The following is a 22,587-nucleotide window of genomic DNA, read 5'->3' as shown; positions in this document are numbered from 1 at the left end:
AAAGACAGGGTTTGAGGTTGCTCAAAGAACGAAAATAGTGTTTTCGGTGGGGAAGACCCTGGGTATAAACCGAAAAAAAACACAAATAAATATCTAAGGTTTACTAGTAACAAAAAAAACAACTAAATATCAAAAAGGCTAGCTCTAAGACCCCCCCCATACCAAAAATGAATACAATTCAATCTTACAATCCCCCCCCAAAAGAATACAATTCAATGTAACACGAACTATGTCGCTGTTATGACCAGGTAGAAAACAGCTCAAGTGTTGCAAAGAAAATTTGTCTTCGTTATTTTACACAAAATGTCAAGGATAATATAGCTTGTAGAGTGAAATAGATTGAAGAATGATGTCTTTTGTTAATCTTACTCCTTCTCCTCATTAAAATTTTTCATTGCCTCATAACTTCATAACAATATTTAATGCTGTAGTCATAACTTCATTCCAGGACTTTTTGTCCCAACGAATCAATAGGATTAATATGAGCCGTCACAAATACTCTTAACTCCACAATTACAACTACTCTTAAATGACTATCTACTTTGATCTAAAAATTGACCCACTAACATCTTCGGATCACATCAAAAACAAATAAAACAATAAAACAAAATGTCATATCAATAAAAGCTAATTGTGCTGCAAATGCCAAAAGCTAGTATACATCTTCAACGATATTGAATGACAAGCTCCGGTTACTGAAGACCAGTTCAAAAGAACAAATTGGAGGCCATGGGAAATTAACGGTTTTAATATATATATATATATATATATATATATATATATATATATATATATATATATATATATATATATATATATATATATATATATTGTGATAATGGCAAAAGACAAGCCAAGGCAGAAGATTAAGTTTTTTTCCCACCACCTGAACAATTAAAAGAAACAAAGGTTCGGCGATATGTCTTTCATAATGACAAAAGACAAGCCGAGGCAAAATTTGTAGGTCCAATAAAAAAAAAAAACATAATCTCACAAAGGCACTAGTTCTAATTTAAGGTCTATATGAGCGTCATGACATCAAGAAAATTGGCTCTGCGTATGGAAGACAATTGACAGTGGGAATCCATGAATAAAAGTCTACCGCGGCTTATCACATTGTATATATATATATATATATATATATATATATATATATATGTATATATATATATATATATATATATATATATATATATATATATATATATATATATGTATATATATATATATATATATATATATATATATATATATATATATATATATATATATATATATATGTATATATATATATATATATATATATATATATATATATATATATATATATATATATATATACATATATATATATATATATATATATATATATATATATATATATATATATATATATATATATATATATATTTAAAAGCTAAACTAGAATTTAGCATAACCTCGTCCAGATTTAGACATTAATTACAGCGCAAAACTAGCATAACAATTATTTACTGACCAATTTTTGGTCAGTTTATTCTAAACTTTAACTTCTATGAAACAAACATTCTACGGGCTAAAAAAGACTGAAATCTAACGGGGGTGCAATCACGAGATTACAAAGAATATTTTCACCTCTTGAAAACTTTAACGTATCAAAAGCCACTACAGATATTATTTATATTTCTTTTGAAAGAGCCATGAAAAAAGAAAAAAAACTCCAAGAAGGACATGTGTGGTAGATCATATAATAAGCAATATACGTTGCCTACCTGTTTAAGCAGAACACGACTTCGTTTCAAAACGTGTTCAACAAAAGTTGGGTTGTTTGAACCAGGAAAGTGAACACCTTTTAACTATCCAATGCAGCGTTAAAGAAATTACACAAATGTTTAGGCCAAAATTTATGAAAAAATTTAGCACTGGTCAAAAGAACAAAAATAAGTAGCCATTTAGTTTTGACCTTTTTTTATTTACTAACCGGTTGAGTTATTTAATTTTTCAGACCACGAAGACTGTTTAAAGATCAAAGATATTGCATAGCCTAAAATTCATCAAAAAGGTAAAATTGATTGCCAAAGATAATACTGCATTAAAAAACGAAAAAAAGAGGATAGTTCTTACAGCATCACGTGCAACCGTAACCCAAATTAAAAGTGTACTTAGGCTTTTTATAGAGACAGGTCATTACAGATAGTATATTTGGAAGGGGAAACACCCTCATGATTAAGGTTTTAATGTCAGCATTTTGAGTCAAAGAAAAGCTAATTTTATTTTTTGAACGAAATATACGGTAGGCATACGTCTCAACAATTAAGAAGAATATCAGATTAAAAATGCCAGCAGTGGTATACACCAAAAAATTGTTTAAATACCCTAATTTTCATTAATTAAACAAAGATAAAACAAAAAGAAAACTAAAAATAAAGAATTCTAGCATAATAGTACAGCATGACTTTAGAGCTTAAGAAAAATGCCAAAATATTTAAGTTGGTTAGAGGTACTTTAACACACGAGGTCACCCATACCATAAAACACTGCAATAAATCTGGAATTCTACGGATGATCAATAATTGTAAAGAGTAGTAAAAAAAAAAATAGTCAGCAGTTTTAAGAGGCATTGCAGCAAACGGGAATGGGACTGGAAAAGATAAACCAACAGCAATACCAGTGTTTTCAGTCGAGCAGCGATTTGCACGCTCTCTTACACTTTTTTAAGGTTCTCAACTTATTCCATAACTTAAAGTTTAATGAGAAATATTTTTTAAAGTAAAATTTTCCACATTTAGATGTATTTAAGTCACTCAATATTTCCCGTTGAAGACGAGGGAACACCAAAACCAATGGATAATTCCATTTTTAATTTAATTAAAATCAAATTTCATTTTGCTGAAATCTACTTTGACACTTTAAAGTCAAGCATTTTGTGACAGCTCTAACTTACTCTTTTATTTTAGTTCTAACAAAGGAAAATCCATAATCTTTGGGGAAAAAAGCTAAGATAAACTATTATTTTTTAAACACACTAAAGTCTGAAATATGACCATTTAACAGTCCTACATGGTTCAAACATTGCGATATTTGACTCAAGCAAAAGACATCTAACCTCCAATTCGTGAGTACAAGAATAAAGGAAAGTTTAACTGATAATTCCACCCCCCCCCCCCACTCACACACGCTCATAGATTAACCTTTAGCAAAAAAAAATGACCACTTTTAACACTTTTTTTTTGCCTGATGAATTCGTACTGAACCAAAATAAAACAAAACTAAAGTAAGCGACTCCCCTCAGATAAAATGTGGATTTATACACTTAGGAAACTTACGAGTACACTATAAGGATGTTTTAACTGAAAATAAAAAATGAGAAAAATTCAATACCCTGCATAAGTGGAAGCTAAAATATACAATAGTAACATGGCCGCATCCATTTGGAGGGGACGGAGAAGGGGATTGTGGCACGGGCAATAGGTTTTAATTGTAAATTAGTTTGTTTCTTTCTTTACGCTAGAACATACACAATTTTCAAAAGTCTCTATTTTTGAGCCTTCTTAGTGCTCTAGGTCCATATCCTTGTTTAGCCTAGGCTGAAGGGCAAGAGCATATGCTACACATTAAGCTTTACCTCTCTTTTGCCAAGAGAAACATGGCTATTAGACGGAGTATAAGTACTGACTGGGGTTTCCCCTTGATTTGTGCTCATGCCGGACTCAGTAGAATTCGATAGAAGGTTGTCGTGTGGTGTCTGAGTGAGCAAGTAATTCATACTTGTATAGCTCTCCGTGTCCCTGGAAAATATTAAAGAAGTTATAAAAAATGAAGAAGAAAAAAATGGTTTACAATATCGAAAACCAGCGACACAATACTTAAATACAAAAAAAAAATACTTAGTTAAATACAAAAATTAAATACAAAAAAAAAATGAAAACGATACTCTGGTTATACAAACACACCAAGGGAAAGAGAAGTGAGTCAACTCAAAATACTCAAATACTCAGTCCAAAATGAGCTTTTTAAGAAAGAGTAGCTTTTTATCAATGGCATTCTACTTAAACTATAGCAGTTATTTTAGACACAGGTGCTTAATTTGCTAAGGGGATGTGGGGGAGGGATTTCCCCATCTAATCTCAGCTTGACCTCCCCCCCCCAAATGTTTTACTTTCTGCTAAAAATCTTGTCAAAAATACGATAAGCCTGCGTAATTCAAGCATACAGAGAAACAGGTCAATTTTCTTTAATATATTTTGTCCTTATGGTACTATATGGTTCATTTGTCATTTTTCACTGCCATTTTCACTTTATTTGCAAAAATTGGCTCCAATTCCCCCCCCCACGATTTTGGCGAAATTACACCACAGTTTAGATGTCTTATTTGGCAAAAAATTACAGCGTGTTAACATATCAAGAATAAGCTTGATTAACAAGTTGATACTTACCCCCCAATCTAATTAACTACATTATGGTCGCACTTGTAGATAAAAAAAAATGACTATACAAAATAAAATAAAAAATACAATAAATAAAACGCAACTAGTGTGTTCAAAAAAAAAATTCAGAAAGTTGGTTAATGCTTCATTTTAACTTTCATGCGTAATTCTCAAGAAACACCAATCAGGGCAAATGTCGAGTGACTGTTTTCTTTAAATTATGCAATCTGAAAGCTTGGAGCAGAAGCCTTCCTAATAGTGTTTATAAATAATAAAAACCACAAAAAAGCACAATATTGAAAGACATGCTTAGACACAGATGTCAGTGAGATTTTCGCATACCAACACAACATCGTCAGCGAATTCAACATCTGACAAAACTCTTCCAGCAGAATCGATCCCAAAAGCGTGCAACAGCAGTGTTTTGTTCAGAACATGGTCCACGACACAGTTGAAGAGTTCGGGAAAGGCAGCGCAGCCTTCTCAAACACCGTTTCTACTTTGAAAATGTGATGAGAACTGGCCATTTACAAAGACAGCACTTTCGATCTTATTGTATAGATCTTTGAACAGATTGAAATTTTTCTTAGGTACTCCAGCAGATTGAAGGATCAGCCACAGTGACTGTCTGTCGACTGTGTCGAAAGCAGATCGAAAATCGACAAAGGCAATGTATGTTTTCCTTTTATAATCCAGAGTTTTCTCTATCAGTTGTCTAATTGTGTGGATTTGCTCAGTAGTGGATCTACCCGGCATGAACCCAGCTTGCTATTGGCGACGAAGAGGATGAAGGTACTTTGTTGCCCGCTTGAGGAGCATCATGGCGAAGAGTTTGCCCGGTACCGAGAGCAGAGTTATTCCACGATAGTTAAAACATTCTGCTTTACTTCCTTCCCTCGTGTTACTGGCACAAGTGAGCCTGTCTTCCAGTCTGATGGTATCATTTCAGAGCACCACAGAGTAATAAACAGCACTTGTAGCCAGAGGGTCATGGATGGATCGCCATTTTTAAAGAGTTCTGATGCCAGGCCACATATTTCCGGCACTTTGTTGCTCTTCAGCTTTCGCACTACAGCTTTAATTTCTTCTGCTGTAAATTCAGTGCCATCGGAGGCAGGTGTAGCATTGTTAGTAGCAGCAGTCATATGGTCATCAATTTGGTCGGGTGGGTCTGAGTGCAGTAGCTTCTCGAAGTGGTATTCCCACTTATGGAGGCACTGTGATTGGTCGTAAGTATTCTCGCCATTGGCGTTACGAAGATACGATGTTGTATGAGTGCATTGACCTGAGAGGTCACGGAGTATCTTATACGTGGCTCCAATGTCCTTTTTTGGCGGCCTCTTGGAGCTCACGTGCTTTTTTTTAATAAAGGTCTTGTGGTCTTTGCTCAGCATGATGTTACGCTCTTTCTTTTTCTTTAATTGCCTATATGCTGTCATGTCCCCATGAAGGCGGGCTTCCCGTCTCCAATCAATAATGGCGAGGGACTCGTTACTGATCCAGTCTTTTTTTCTTACGCTGCTTCACTCCAGCAACGCTAGTTACAGCTGCAAAAGCACTCTTTGAAGACCTTCCATATACCTTCACTATCATCGCACTGCGTACGGACCTCAAATCTGTTGGATGTTTCGACCTGATACTGCATAGCCAAAGCGGGGCCTTGCTGGATACGGTAGGCATCGATTTTCCGAGGTGATTGGCTTGTTTTTGTAGCTTTTAAGCGGAGCCTGATTTTGGCTGCAACAAGACGCTTGCAGTGTTCCAAGCTCGGCGCCTCGGTAGGTGGGATAGTTCTGTACAGACGACAGCTATCTCCAGCGTATGATGATGTAGTCGAGCATCTTCTTTGTTGATCCATCATTGCCATACTAGGTGTACTTGGTTATGTTGGGTCTCAGAAACCATGTGTTAGCAATAGTAAGACTGTGGGCGAGACAGCAGTTCAGATCTATTTTTTATTTAAAAAAATAATGTCCCTGTAGGCGAACACTTCTCAAATATATATATATATATATATATATATATATATATATATATATATATATATATATATATATATATATATATATTCACTGTCCGTGATACTTAGTTGTTCATCTGGCCATTTTAGATTAGACTAAATAGGTCAGGCATCGATTTCAGATATCAAATGTCAGCCTTAATGGCAAAAAAACAAAAACACACTGTTGCGCGAAAAAACTTGCCCAAGCGTAAAATCAGTACTCTTTTTCAAACAATTACCAATTTCAAACAAATTGAAGAATAGTAAGTTTCCCAGGAAAATAAACCTTATATTTTCTCATAAGTGAGATAATAAGTGCCTAATCTTATTTTGTATCGAAAAAAGTTGCGAAGAAGAACTTTATAATTGGTCATAAATAAAGTTATTTTAGTTATTATTCAACAATTTAAATTTGTTCTAACCAGCCAACAAGTTAAAATATATTTTGTTTAAAATAAACAAATTGCTTCTTGATTTTTCTCATCTAGACAACAGGTATTTATTGAACCCAGAAAGGGGGCAATGATTGCAACCAAGGCATCAACTATCATAGTTACACCACTGCTTCTAACCTTAAATTTCAAGTACATATTTTATACCTCTGAAGTTTGCTTTTCATACATTTAATTTTGATAATAATTTTATAACAGTTTAGCTGCTTAATTAGATTGAAAATTGTTTGATTTTAGCTTTCTCTTCTTTCTCAAATCAATTAGATTCATGGTTTCTTTAGGTTAAAATAATTTTCATTTATAGAGGGACCGTTTATAAGAAGGACCCTCGTAAATGTGACCATTTCTCCAGTTGCTAAATTCGTGCTGTCATCAGATACGCCTGACGATGTGAAAATTCACATATTTGATTAATAAATTAGTAAATAAGTAAAAAATTAATCTAATTTAGTATTTGTGGTTATTTCTATCCATAATGTATGCTGTTTCTCGTCTTATTGTTAGGTGTCTGTATTTACCTGAATACGTTCCAAATATAGCAATTATCTGATATTATACCACTACTACTAATAACTACTTCGAATAGCACCAAAATCCATGCGGACAACACGGCTACACACACTCCTCCTCCATTCCAATATTTTCGAAGTCTTATTCTTTAGCCCTCCTATGATGTTTCAATTCCCTTTCAATCCTTTCTTATGGCCTTATCCCACCCCGTTCAGAGAAGACATGATTTTCGGTCGGCCTTTATTATGGCCGCCAATGTAAGATATAACCAAATTACATCATAACAGGTAAACTTTTAACTAAAATAGAAAAAAAACAAAAAACAAATACTATTAACAGTCCAGCATTTCGACTTATCGTCCGGAAGTTTTCATCAATGGGAAAACAAAACAAGATCCAAACAGTTAAAATTTTAATAAAAAAATAGTATCATCATAAAAATATTTATCATTTTAAAATCAAACAGTTCGTGGTAACAAACTGTATAGTAAGGAGCGACCCGGCTCAATAGTAACCGGAACTCTAAAAAACGGAATTTTGATACCAATAGTTACATCAAAAGAATTGCATTTTAATGCTGATTTTAAATATATAAGTTTCATCAAGTTTAATTTTTACCATCAAAAGTTACGAGCCTGAGAAAATTTGCCTTATTTTAGAAAATAGGAGGAAACACCCCTTAAACGTCATAAAATCTTAACGAAAACCACACCATCAGATTCAGCGTATCACAGAACCTTAATGTAGAACTTTCAAGCTCCTATCTACAAAAATGTGGAATTTGTATTTTTTGCCACAACACAGATCACGGATGCGTGTTCATTTGTTTGTTTTTTGTTGTTTTCTTTCCCCAGGGGTGATCATATCGACCCAGTGGTCCTAGAATGTCACGAGAGGGCTCATTCTAACGGAAATTAGAAGTTCTAATGCCCTTTTTAAGTGACCAAAATTTGGAGGGCACCTAGGCCCCCTCCCACGCTCATTGTTTTCTCAAAGTCACCGGATCAAAATTTTGAGATAGCCAATTTATTCAGCATAGTGAGAAACCCTAAAAACTATGTCTTTCGGGACGACTTACTCCCCCATAGTCCCCGTAGGAGGGGCTGCAAGCTACAAACTTTAACCAGTATTTACACATAGTATCGGTTATTGGAAAGTGTACAGACGCTTTCAGGGGGATTTTTTGTTGGGGGAGGGGCTGAGGGGATGGGGTTATGCGGGGAGAAATTTTCATGGAGGAATATTAAATGGGGGAAGAGAATTTCCATGAAGGGGCGCAGGATTTTTTAGCTTTTTTTAATGAGCAATGAAAAAATAAATATGAAAAAGTTTTTAACTGAAAGTAAGGAGCAGCATTAAAACTTAAAACGAACAGAAATTATTACGCATATGAGGGGTTCACCTCCTCCTAATACCTTGCTCTTTACGCTAAAGTAATTATATTAATTTCAACTATTTATCCTACGACCTTTGTGATTCAGGGGCCATTCTTAAGGAATTGGGACAAAAATTTATGCTTTAGTGTAAAGAGCGAGGTATATTGACGAGAGCGAGGTATTGACGAGAGGGCGAAACCCCTCATATACGTAATAAAAACATACGAATTTAGAAGTTCGTTACGTAAGTTATTTCGTATGTTACGTATATTTTTAATAAATTTGCAAAAATAAATTTGCAGAGAGCCAAAATCAATTCAAACGTTCAAAAATTAAATAAAAAAAAACTAGTTTTTTTTTAACTGAAAGTAAGGAGCGACATTAAAACTTAAAACGAACAGAAATTACTCCGTATATGAAAGGAGCTGTTCTCTCCTCAACGCCCCGCTCTATACGCTAAAGTGTTTCAAAAGTAGAGTTGAGAGAGAGTCAAACTTTAGCGTAAAGAGCGGGGCGTTGAGGAGGGAACAGCTCCTTCCATATACGGAGTAATTTCTGTTTGTTTTAAGTTTTAATGTCACTCCTTACTTTCAGTTTAAAAAAAACTTTTTTTTTTATTTAATGATATAAAGAAACACAAGATTCACAATTCTGGACCAAAACGATGTTTCACCAGTTTCTTAGTTTAGAACTTGTACTAAACAAGAACTACAATGTATCAGATGTAAGTTACTATTTGTTTTTTTTTCTTTCGTTATACAGTGGTTTTTTAGTTCTTTGTGGTATTTTCTTACATTATTAAATCGTTCAATTTTCCTTTTTCTGTTTACTGTTTTCTAGTTTTCTTTTTCAGCTGATAAAGCTATCCAGGCGTGAATCCGATATATTGGAACTTGTATTAGTATATTTATTTTAACACTTTCTCATTCACCATTTTAATTGAAAGTTGTACTGGTTATTACATATTTCATTTCATTTTTATTAGAAAGTCAATGTCGTGTAAGAAAGGATTTACAATCAATACAACCAGTCTCAGATTGCAAAAGGTTTTGAAAACCAGAAAGGCTGTTATATGAACAATTCTTAGCAAATTAGACCAATTAACTTGAGACACAAGTTATTATAATTGTAAATTATAAAATTTACAAAATAGGACTGATAAAAGAAAAACGACGTATTCTCAAAACAAACAATGGGGAAAGGAAGTGGATGAAACAAGGACCTATTAAGTAATTTGTGACAGTCAATTTTATCTAACAGTTGGTGGTACTGAATGTTTGTGCAACCAAAACTCTAAAAAAAAAGAATTGGCGTTTTATACTGATTCCTCAAAATTTATTTTCAAGCTTAATGTTATCCATCAAAAGCTAGGAGTCTGAGAAAAGTTACCGACTTTCGAAAAAGGGGGAAATACCCCAAAAGATTCAAGTAACCTTAATGAAAATCATACCTTCAGATTCAAAGTTATGCAAAATGTGGAATTCCTATTTTTCGCCCGAAGGAAGGTTAGGGATGCGTGTTTATTTGTTTCTTTCTTTTTCCCAGGAGTAATCGCATCAAACTCATGGTCCTAAGTGATCAGCAGAGGGCTCGTTCAAACGGAAATTAAAACCTCTAGTGTCCTTTTTAAGGGACCAAAAGGATTGGAGGGGAACTAGCCCATCTCACAGCCCTTTATTATCCAAAGACGCCTGATCACAATTCTGAAATACCCATTTGGTTCAGCATAGTTGAAAGGTCCAATAACTATGCCTCTCGGACTGATGACTTTCCTCAGCCCCTTGGAAAAGGGCTATCAGTTAAACAATTTGCCTATTGTTTACATAAAGTATTTGTGATACGAAAATGTTCCGGGAGGGGGAGGGAGATTTTCTGCGATGTGAGGTTTTCCACGGGGAGAATTTCGCCTGGGAAGGAAAGTTTTCGAGTAGAATTTTTAACAATGGGGGAGGGGGTAATTTCCTGGCAAGATTTGAAAACAGTCAGAAACTAAGTCTTAAAAAACCAACACTTTTTACAACTGAAAGTAAGGAGCAACATTAAAGCTGAAAACGAACAGAAATTATTCCACATATGAGAGCAACTATCCCTTCCTCATCCTTTGCTATTTAGGCGGAAATTTGAGTTTTTTATCCCAATTCTTTCAGAAGCACTCCAGAAACACAAAGGCTGTTGAATATTACTGAGAAGCATCTTTTAGAGAACTTCAAGACTTTAGCGTAAAGAATTATGGACAAGGAAGGGGCAGTCCACCCTCATCTGAGTAATTATTTTGTGTTCGTTTTAAGTTTTAATGTTGCTCCTCACTTTCAGTTGAAAGAAAACTTTTTTTAAATTTAAGATGATTTAATTTAAGACGGACTGAGCATTAAAGGTCCATTTTTATCACAAAATTCCCAATACACAAAAAGCAACATTCTTAATAAAATAGCTACTGTAAATTAAGTCCATATATTTGCTACATGGTCTTAGAGTTAATAACAATATTTTAAAACTAACAGCAAACGTAACAGTTTAGGCTTTATAAAAAAAGACTAAATAGTTTTAAAAAAAGGAAAAAAAAGAATAATTTCCCAGTCTTCTGTACAACATATATTCAGAATTTAATATTCTTATTTCATTTGCCACAATTTTCTAATCTGGCCATAAAAAAAAAACAAGCCAATTTTGTAGAATTTCAATTCTCCAGATATGAACGGCAAAGCTAGCCTTGCTACATGACGGGCTGTCCAAGTCTACAACTGCTGAGTTAACACCTTTTTAAATTTTCCCTGTGTTTTCACCAAGCTGATTATTTCTTTTGGATATATATATATATATATATATATATATATATATATATATATATATATATATATATATGTATATATATATATATATATATATATATATATATATATATATATATATATATATATATATATATATATATATATATATATATATGAATTTTTTGTTTTTAAATCCCACCTCCTTTCCTCTCAATGGTACCAAAATTTTTAAACTCCAAAACTATATCTATACAACACCAACACTTATAAACAAACAAAATTAAAAAATCATTTGCTCATCAATTAATCCTAAACCTTGAGCAGTTAATAACTAAATATAAATAATTTAGTTTTCTAGAACTGTTCTACAACTATAAATGTTCAACAACTAATAACTATAAGTCTTCTACACAAAGTTACTAACATAAAAAAAAATGTCCAGCCGTTTTTCAGTGTCATTCCATTATAGGACACGTCCTTTACATTGGCACCAAATTGTTAAAAATTTAACAAAATACGTTCCAATCACCCAAGATCTCTCTACCCACCGTAAATCCTTCCCTCCCCAAAAAACATCCCAATATTCCTACTTATCATTAGCTTCTGTCTTTAGTACTTGATGTAAACAGACACTAACCTAACACAAATGGCATGATAAAATGGAATAGCATACCAAAATATAAAGCCTAATACAAACATAAAGCTATAAAGCATAATATATATAATATAAATCATAGGCAGTGCAATCGTAAAGGGCGATGCCCAAGCAAAGGGGGATGTAGGCGCAATATTTTTTCAGACCAGGGCACTTCGTATGAAAAGAGTTGTAGTAGAAACTTCGATAACATCTCATTCGATTGGAAATTGGAAGGGCTAATGCCCTTTCTAATAATCAAAAGTGATTGGAGGTCAACCACCTTCCACGCCCATCATTTCCCCAAGCATGCAATCAAAATTTTGAGATAGCCATTTTGTTCAGAGTAGTTGAAAGGTCCAGAAATTATGTCTCTGAGGATGACAGCCTCCCCCCCCCACTAAAAGCCCTCAGGGCAAGCCCCTTCCAAACGTCATATTTTCCCCAAGTACATCTGATAGAAATTTTTAGATAACTATTTGCTCAAAAATAGTCCAAAAATCACATAACAAGGCCTTTGGGGTTGACAGAACTCCTCAGAGTCTGAAAACCAAGGATTGTAAGTTATGGCCCAGAGGCTCATAAAGTTTTATGGAAGGAGTAGTCGTGTGAACTTTAGAGGAGGCTCATTTGATTGTAAATGCATATTTCTAGTTCCCTTTTAAAAGTAAAAAGTAATAAAGGGCTAATTGCCCCTCCCCATTTCCCTGATATCTTATCTTCCCCAAACGCATCCAATCGAAATTGTGAGACAGCCAGTTTGTTCACAATAGTCTAAAGAACAAATAGCAATTTCTTAAGGGTGGACACGACCCCATTGAACCCAGGGGCAATGGTTGTAAATTATGTCAGGGACATGTAAAGTTTTCATGGAAGGATAGTCGTATAAAATTTGGATTGGAGGGGGCTTACTTGATTAGAAGTTGGAAGCTCTAGTACCCTAAAAAGTAAATGAATAAATGGAGGGCGACCATTCCCCAGAAGCCAATCATTCCCCAAAACGCATACGATCAAAATTTTAAGAGAGCTATTTTTTTTAGAATTATTAAAAGCAATTATGTCTTTGGGGAGGCCAACCTCCCCACATTCCTCAGGGCAATTCGTCCGATTGTTTATATACTGCATATGGTATTTAGAAAGGTATGTGTTTTGAACTTTCCTTTCCAAAAAGACGAAGGGAGTTCAGGTGACCCTTTCAGAGAATTTTGAGGGGAGTGTTAACTAAATCAAAACACGTTATGTATACCGGGATGGATAAAAGGGCGTAACTCAGGAATAACTGAGTATATTAATTTGGAACTTTCAGGAAATGATAAGAGAGATTATCAAAACGGCAACATGTGCATGCTACCACTACTACTATCACCACTACTACTACCACACTACTCCATTTACAATACTGAGGGGAATTTCGAACTAAATTAAAACGCACAATGGGATTGTAAATTGTCAAAGAAGGCGTATATCGAGAATTAATTCGGGTATTGAGTTGGAACTTTCAGAGAATACTTAAAAGGGAAGATTATCTGACCAAAAGGCAATATGTGCAGGTTACAACTAATACTAAATACTATTATTACTGCTACATTTACTACTACTACTACTTCAAATACTACTTCTATTGCAACTACTTGTAAGGCTAATAGCATTGAGGCGAAAATTTCAAGGAGTATATGAGAAATTCTCCTGATTTTTCTCTATTCAGGAAGCCCAAACACATATGGAGTAAATTAATAAGCAGGTAGCTAGCAGGTAGGAAGCAGAAAACGAGCAGGTAACAAGCAGAAGTGGATGTTTAACTAAGTCCCAATATTGCACTTCCCTTCTTAATAAGTGGAGCTTGTAGTCGCAGAACCTTTGAGGGGGCTTTCAATCACTAGCAGGACTGCTATGAGTAACAACAGTGAGTTCTATTCCAAGCAACTAGGGTACCTGGTGGACGCTTGGCAGGCACTCGAGTTCAGTGATTTGTCGGCTCTGAGGTAGAGGTAATGTTTGCGACATCGACCCCGCTGGGTCGTGACTATTGGACGGATCTGTCTTTTTTTCAGAATAAGGGCCGAAACGTGGAACAATTTCTTTCGTAATTTGGGGATCAGACTTGGAGTGCGGGACGATATCTTTAATGTTTCTCCGGTACGTATTCCCAGCTTTTATTTCGACTTGATATGATCTGGGGGTATCAACTCCTGACAGAACTTTTCCTGGTTTCCATTCTTTTCCAGGAACAATCCTGATTCAAATGGGTTTCTGAGGTTGTGGGCTGCACCTTTCCTTCGATCCAATTTCAAAATAAAATTTTGCTAGATTCTGATGGTGGTATCTAGCTTCCTTAAACTTTGTTAGTGGAACAAGTTTTGGTTTATATAAATTTGGGTGAGCTGGCAGCACGGACCTCAATTGTCTGCTCGTGAGAAGTTGAGCAAGGGATAACAGGCTATTAACTGGCGTATTCCGATATTCCATGATCACGAGATATGGCTCTGTTCCGCTCTGACAGGAACTTCTCGACAATCCATTTACTGTTTGTACAGTTTATTCTACTAATCCGTTAGACTGTGGGTGGGGGGGGGGATGGACATAATGTGTATAATTCTCCACTCTTTTGAAAATGTGCTGAACTCAGCTGAATAAAACTGTGTGCGTTGTCGGTCATTAACATCGTGGGAATGCTGAAAGGTGCAAAATACGGCTTCATTTTTTTTTCCACAAATGCTGTCCTTGATCTTGGTGAACGCTCTGTCATGCTCTGGTGTCTACATGTCTGCCATGAGTTCGCTGTTCTTTCAGAAGGGTTCTGAGGGGATGGTTCAAGGTCGATATGTTTAGAATATATTTTCCAAGATAGTTAATCATACCCATTAGCGACTGTAGAGACCTTAGGATTGGGTATTTCGCAAATGACACTGACTTTGTTTGGTTCTGGTTTGAATCCTTCTGAAGTCATTATGTGTCCATAGTATAGAATTGGTGTCTCGCCAGATGCATTTTCCTCTGTTGAAGCGAATATCTCGTTTGCGTGCAATTTGTGAGGTTTTTTCCGCAATGGTGTCGTGTTCCTCATCTGTTGCTTCAAGAGACACAACGTCATCGATAAGAAGGTCTTGCCTTCTCGATAAGCTCAACAAATGTTTATTCCATTTTTCTTTGGAGTCATCATGGGCGCAATTTAGACCGAAGGGGTATTGCCAGAATTAAAACCTTACAAATGGTGTGCTAAAAGCAGTTAGATTTGATGACTCATCATCGAAATCTATGCTCCAATATCCATGTCGCAATATCCACATCAAGCTTAGAAATTTTTTGGAATTTACACATTTTATGGCAATATCTTCGAATGTGGGCATTGGATGGTATGATTGATACACTTGTTCAGGCTTCTACGGTTCAGATACAACCGGAGACTGGCTGTAAGGGTTCTTAACAATGACTATGGAATTAATCCCTTCTGTCGGTTTTGATGCTTTCTTGAAGATGCCAAGTGTTTCGAGGCGGCTAAGCTCTGCTTTGAAATCCTTTTGAGTGGCTGTGCTATTGGCTCACAATTCTCTTTCAGGTAAATGGGGCTAACTTCCCAATTTCTTGGAAAACGTCCTCATACTTAAAAAGTATTTTGTCGACACTTTGGTCTGGCTTCTTGGTAACTTCATCCAAGAACTTGATTGAACATAATGAGAAGCTTGAATTCTAGCACAGAAGAGGCATTAGGACTTTTTTTTACGTCTCTCTAGAATGACAAAGGTACTAAAGATGTCGCTGCCTTTTTCTCCTACCCATATGAGGAGGAAAGAACACTTCCCCGCATGAGATTTTCCATTCAAAGAGAACAGCTGAATATATCTACATACGTTTCGAAAACCTCGTCCAGACATCTTTGAAATTGGGCTGGCTCCAGTCAATGAGTGGAGAAGGTACAGGTGGGTCCATTGTTCTTCTGACACCATGAACAATTCTTCTGATTTTTCTTTATTTAGGAAACCCTAACGCCTATTAAATAAATCAATAGGCAAAATAGCAAAAGCAAAGAATTACACATACATAATGCAATAAGCAAGCAGGTAGCAATCAGATAACAAGCACGGGTGTCTGTTTAGCTAAGTCCCAACATTACAGTATATGAACATACAGGTTGTCAAAAGGACGTATCAGCAATGGCTAATTGTATTAAGTTGAAACTTCCAGGACTTGATGGGAGGGATGTTCAGCTGACCAAAAGGCAATACGTCAATACTACTGCTGCTACTAGGACTACTGCTATTACTATTAATATTACTGATAGTAATACCAATACTACTACTATGACTACTATTACAACTATACCTAATGGTATGAAGGTGAAATTTTCAAGGAATATTGATGGGGGAAGGTGAACTGAATCACAACGCGCAATCTGTACAAGGGTTGTCAAAAGGGCATAACAGCAATATCTTAGGAACAGTTTAGTGGGTAAAGTTGAAAATAACAGGTCTTGTTGTGGGGAATGAAGTAACTCAAAAGAAAATAATTGCATCCTAATGCTACGGCTTCTACTCATACTACCACTCCTATTACGGTTAACTACTTCTACTACTACTGCTGCCACTAAGGCTAAGGCTACTACAATTAATTCTACTGCTACTACTACTAATTCTGCTATTCAAACTAAGGGTATTAAGGCGAAAAATTTGGAGCGCATTGAAACTGTATACAACTAAATCAAAACACAGTGTGCCCACACAGGTTGTAAAGAGGACGTATCGAAATGCTTCAGGGAACCGTTGATGGTATTAAGTTGAAACTATGAGCGTGTGTTGAAAGGGATGTTGAATAAAGCAAAGGTGCTTTGCACATACTGCTCCTATTACTACTACACAAACTAAGATTATTAAGGTGAAGCTTTTAAGGAGAATTTAGGCGCACGTTGAACTAAATCAAAACAAACTATGAGCATGTTGAATTTTCAAAAAGGCGACAAAGTAATATCGCAAGAACGGCTTACATTGTCAAATTATGCTTTTAAGGGTAAGTTGTGGCGGATTTTGAGCTAGCTAGAAGGCACTATGTGTATACTGTCAATACTACCACTACAGTTACTGTAACTCATGGCACCAAGGGTATTAAGCTAAACTTTCAGGGAACGTTTAGGGGGAGTTCCAATTAACCGAAAAAAAACTATATGTATGCAGGTTTTAACAACGGCATATAAGCAATATCATGGGCAGCGCCGCTCTATAATAACTAGATATATTATTGAAAATTTTAATGGAGCTAATTCGATTGAAAATTAGAAGTTATTGTGCCCCTTTTAAGAGTAAAAAGTGATTTGAAGCCAAGCAGCCCTTCTCACAAGCCCATTCTTTTTCCAAACACGCCCAGTCAAAATTTTGAGACAGATATTTTGTTCAGCACAGCGGAACGGTCCAGCAACTATGTGTTGCAAATGACAAAAAGAAAAACAAACACCCAAAAAGAAAAGCAAATGATCGTGGATTGTCAGTTTAATATGCATATCTATTTCTTAAAGTTTTCATAATTCTTTATTTATTAAAATAAAAAAGGTTAAAACATTTAAAATGCATTTTGTTTTTTGTTAAGTGCAAATTAGGTTCTGGTCTTAAGAAGGCATGGGAATTGTCAGCCTTACTTGTGTTAATTTTTGCTCGTTTTAAGTTTGACTCGGTTATTTATTGCAATTTCTGTTCGTTTTAGGTTTCATTTATTTATAAATGGTGATATGTGGTAGTTTTACACTTGGAAGAATATTCGAATTTATTTCTACTAATTTTTGGAGCTCTTTATTTTTCTTTGAAAACTTGCTTGGTGGAAAGTTTTTTTTTTTAAAGTGACATAGAGACATAAAGCAAAGCAAAACGCAATATAGCAAGATCCGATTTAATCATATCACATATTTTCACATACACTTACTAATAGCTATATCCACGCACCAACAACACTTAAAAACAAACACACTTAAAATCCAACAAACGTCATCAATTAATCCTAAAGTTTGAATTGTTAAAAAAATGAATTGATTTAATTTTGACGCACTCTACAACTAATTACCATTATCAAACTCAACCGTTTTTCAGGCCCAACTGTTTATATACCCAACCGTTTTTCAGGGCGCCTTCCTTCATAAGGGAAATTACAGTAAATTCAACAAAATCTCTTTTTAATCCCTCCAAAATCTCTGTTTACCATTAAACGGATTTAATATTGGGGCATTTACCATTATCAAATATATGTCCAGCCATTTTTGAGGTTACCCAACTCTTGCAATAGCCCTTTGTCGACTTTGCAATATAATGTGTTGTACAACAACACTTTGGTCAGGAATCCGAAGAAGGGATTTAGAATATTATATTGACATTTCAGCCAGTTGAAACAAAATGTGCATATGTAATTTAGCTTTAAATGTATTAGAAACAATATATTAATTTTGCTAACAGTTGAATCTTAAATGTACATACGTATACACCCTTAAATGTATGGGAAATAAGTGAAATGTAGACTAACTGGCATAGATATCTCGCCCCTCGCTTTGGTTTTGTTTCTTTACTATCGATTACTTCGCTAAGGATCGTAAAAATCGCTAAAGAATCCGATGAAAGATTTGAAAATATGATCTTTTTGTACAGGCCCTCATCGCTAAAGACAACCAAAACACAACTCAGTTTAGTTCACTTATTTATCCCATGTCTAACAATTTGAGCCAGTACTTTTTTTAATGCGTAGCAAAAGTTGTCAACCCCGAAAAATTTCCAAATCTTGTATCACGTAAATGAATTTTTTGTACAAAAAGCGTATGTAATACATTTTGCCTTTCCAATCTCACTACTAAATTATAAGAGCAAAGAGAGAAAGAGCTCCTTTTGCCAATGGAGCCAGGTAACTGTGGCATATCTTAAGAACTTCGATTTTAGTCTAACTTTGATCTGAAACTGGTGCCCACCTGCTTGCCGGCTAGAACAGAGTTTTGCAGTTGAAAGCAGAAACACAGTTCGATGGAACAAAAACTTGGCTCCATAACTTCAGTTAATTCTTTCTGGCATAGATTATAAGACTCCGTTTCGACTCGCACACTATAGGCTCTGGCTAAATTACTAGCAAAACCATCCTTGTTGACCCGTAGCATTCGAAATGCTGTGCCATGCTCATTAGTACGGCCTGGGGTCTACGCTTTCCGTAAAAGCCGCGGAGGTTGGACACTTGACACTTATTAGCAATAAGCCGAAATTGGCGGACTAGGAAGAAAACCAGGACAAAACCAAAGTGTTGCTCACACAATTCAACAAAAATACATGCTTTTAACCTAGCTGATTGTTTTTGTTTTTCGTTTTGGTTTAGGGAAGAATCAAATAAGTAGTCCAATAAGATCCACTTCCTCTTCAATGACTTTGAAAACGCATTTGACCAGCTGACCGTGTTACCTTTTGGGAAATCGTGGAGCATTATGGTATCCCCAAGAAAATAATAAGCCTGGTCATGGCTTTCTACAGAAACAGTGAGTGCTACGCTAATATAGAAAAGGGAACGACTAGATAATTCAAAATACAGATAATTCAAATAATTCAAAATTCAATATGAGGAGTGCGACAGGATACATTTTATCATCGTTCTTGTTTGCTGTTGGATAGACGATTTCTTTGCTTTTCATCACTTTTTCTGGTCTTTTAAATTGGGCTACAAAAAAATGATATTATCATTATTAAGATAGCCCTTTCCTCGAATCTGATTCGTTTTAATATTGAATCTTGCTATTTTCACCAAGAGCAACCAACAAAAAAGGAGAACAGGATTGTTAAATGTCTCACCTATCTAACGCCGTTAAGTCCAGATTACATTCATTATCGTAAGGTTTAGTTGAATCCAGGATGGCCTCAATATTCATTTCTTGAATTTCATTGCCGCAAGCAAGAGCTATCTCTCCAAGTTTATTCTAAAAGAAAAGAACAATTAAAACAAATATATACCTACCTAACAGGTGTATAGTGGGGTGGCTAAGCTTTAAAAATCATGTAAATCATTCAGTGTTGCAAAAATCCTGGAAGTGGAGGCAAAAAAATAAATCACTAAAACGTCGTCAAAACGTCGTATATCGTTACGGATCGTCGGGAAAATTCAGATGGTGTTTTAATAGCCGAAGAAAGTCTTGAAATGGGTAAAAAACAAATGCTGCTGAATGCACTGGACATCTCACTTTCATCCTCAGATCATAAGAACGTCAACTAAAGGTGAAAAACGTCACATCTTTTTCAACTAACGATTTGCTGATATATAAGAGTCAGACTATTAAAGCTGTGGATGAGGCCTTAACTATGCAAAATAGGTAAATAATTTGGTCACTAAACTGGCGTCAAAACGTTGCGAATCGTTGGAAAAATACAAATTGGGTTTTAATAGCACAACATAATCTAGAATGGGAAAAAATACTGCTGATTGCGCTGGTCATCTCACTTTTATCCTCAAATCATTTAAAAGTCACACAAAAGTCACATAACGTTACGTAACTAAAAAAAGTAATTTAATGATATATGAGAATCGGTAAATTAAAACCGTAACTGTTCAAAGTGGACAAATTGTTCAGGTAAAAGGATTATTTGATCCCTATATCAAAAAGGAGAACAACAGTACAAGGAATTGGTGATGAACCACTTTGGTCTTGAGGAAATAACCACTGTCACACACAATCCCTCGAAAGAATATCGAAGTATTTCCGAAAAAAGCAAGCACATGCTGCGAATACACCTATGAAGAGTAAGCTAGATGTCTCCAGGAAGAACACCAACCTCTTTTCTAGTTTCTACATTGCTAGCCAATCCAGATCTACTGACCTGACAAACTTCATTTCCTCCTGCGCTTTCAAGCGAAGGTGAAATCTAAAGCAGCCCAAAATCTGTTCTCATTCTACTATTCTTGAAGATATAGAAACAAGTTCAGAGTTGTCAATATCTACTTTTGCTCCGTTTAGTTCGCAGTGGATTTTGGACGGTGCAGTCATGGTACATATGTTGACACCGGTGAAGCCAAAACGTTTGGTTACTATGCCGTCGAGGTGTTCATTCGGTATACGCAAAAGGCCTTATGTCATCTGGAACGTGTACATTGAAGATAGCCTGAAATCTGGAACAAGAACAAAGCGTGTAACAGGGACCAGAACTCTGGTTTCGTTTACACCAAAGATACCCGAGAAGTCAAAATGGAAAGACTTCTTGCGGACTGATGAGAATAAGCAAAAGCTGTTTGAGTTCCTGTCTGAAATTTTGATGGAAAAGATCGACCGACCCGAAGATCGATAGCTATTTTCCACGAGGAAAGAACTTGCGTTGTATTCTGACCAAATCATACACAACGATACTGCGACACCAGTTCTTCATCTGCGAACAATGGACGTGCTACAGGCTTGAATCTATAGCACATCTATCCTGAGATACCACCATCAATATTAGTGCAACCGAATGTAAAAAAGAGATTGACAAGGACGTTATTGTTGAGCTCTTATGATTTATAATCCTTCTGTATAACCGCACGAGTTGCGATGCTGATACCAATGAGACCCACAAAAACATGTTTAGCCAAGGCAAATCGGTGGACCAAATTCCTCCAACAAGAGCAGCAACGCTTCAACATATCCGTCGCGGTGTTTTCCAGCAAAAATCTGGAATCAGTCAATTAGACATGATCCCCTTAAACTTGATCCTTCAGAATTGGGGTGAAAATGAGACAAAGGCAGAAAGTGGATTCCACATTGGAGTGATTTAACAGAGGAGCCTTCTGCCTGCAAGGAGCTGACCAAGTGCAATTATAAAAATGGTTGTGTTTAAAAGTGCAAATGAGAAATGAGATAAGTGCAAATGAGATAAAAGTGCAAATTTTGTCATGATGCACATGTAGTGGAAAATATTCTCGTCCTTAAAAAGTATTTGTTGATATCATTATTCAAAAGTTATTGTTTCCTACCAAATTCCAATCGAAGTGGCGCTTTGTTTTCAAGTGATTTGAACTATTTGAAGTACCTCTTTTCGTTAACTATAATGAATCCCACAAAGTGCTTAAGATAAATTTTATTAATATCCCCGTTTATACATGAAAAGTCAACTTGAAACATGAAAAACTGAAAATCAGCTTGATTGTAATCAAAAATACTAACTAATTCACCAAGTGTTTTTCTTCTCTTTTTTTTTGACAGTGCGAAAAGCATTCGTTATACGACGTTTTCGGCATATCCACAACTTTCTGAAATGGAATTCTAATTCTTTAATTCAGTTTATATAGTCGATGTTCATCTTTTTTTTTACACATTTTACATCGTCAGAACGCTACACAACCTAATGCGACCTTCTGACAACGTTGCAATTCTTAAGAAAACTGAGGCTCGCAACCTTGATTTATGGCTTCTAATACGATGCAAAAATAACCAGTGACCCGGATATTATTTTTGCCACTACCATCAGAAG

The 22,587-nt window shown here is 35.4% G+C and overlaps 1 protein-coding gene across 1 annotated transcript in view; it reads right to left on the bottom strand.

The window, feature by feature from the left end:
* Positions 1–22,587, bottom strand: part of LOC136030777 (dmX-like protein 1) — a 72,871-nt gene that overhangs the window by 27,064 nt on the left and 23,220 nt on the right. The window contains exons 6-7 of the mRNA XM_065709820.1: positions 19,945–20,069; positions 3,605–3,767 (exon numbers count right to left, since the gene is read on the bottom strand). Of these exons, the coding sequence (XP_065565892.1) occupies positions 3,605–3,767; positions 19,945–20,069 (288 nt within the window). The remainder of the gene's footprint in view (positions 1–3,604; positions 3,768–19,944; positions 20,070–22,587) is intronic.

Source organism: Artemia franciscana, chromosome 9 (genome assembly GCF_032884065.1).
Source record: "Artemia franciscana chromosome 9, ASM3288406v1, whole genome shotgun sequence".
Classification (NCBI taxonomy): Eukaryota; Metazoa; Arthropoda; class Branchiopoda; order Anostraca; family Artemiidae; genus Artemia; species Artemia franciscana.
Note: the sequence above shows the minus strand (reverse complement) of the source record. Positions and strands in the feature narration are given on the sequence as shown.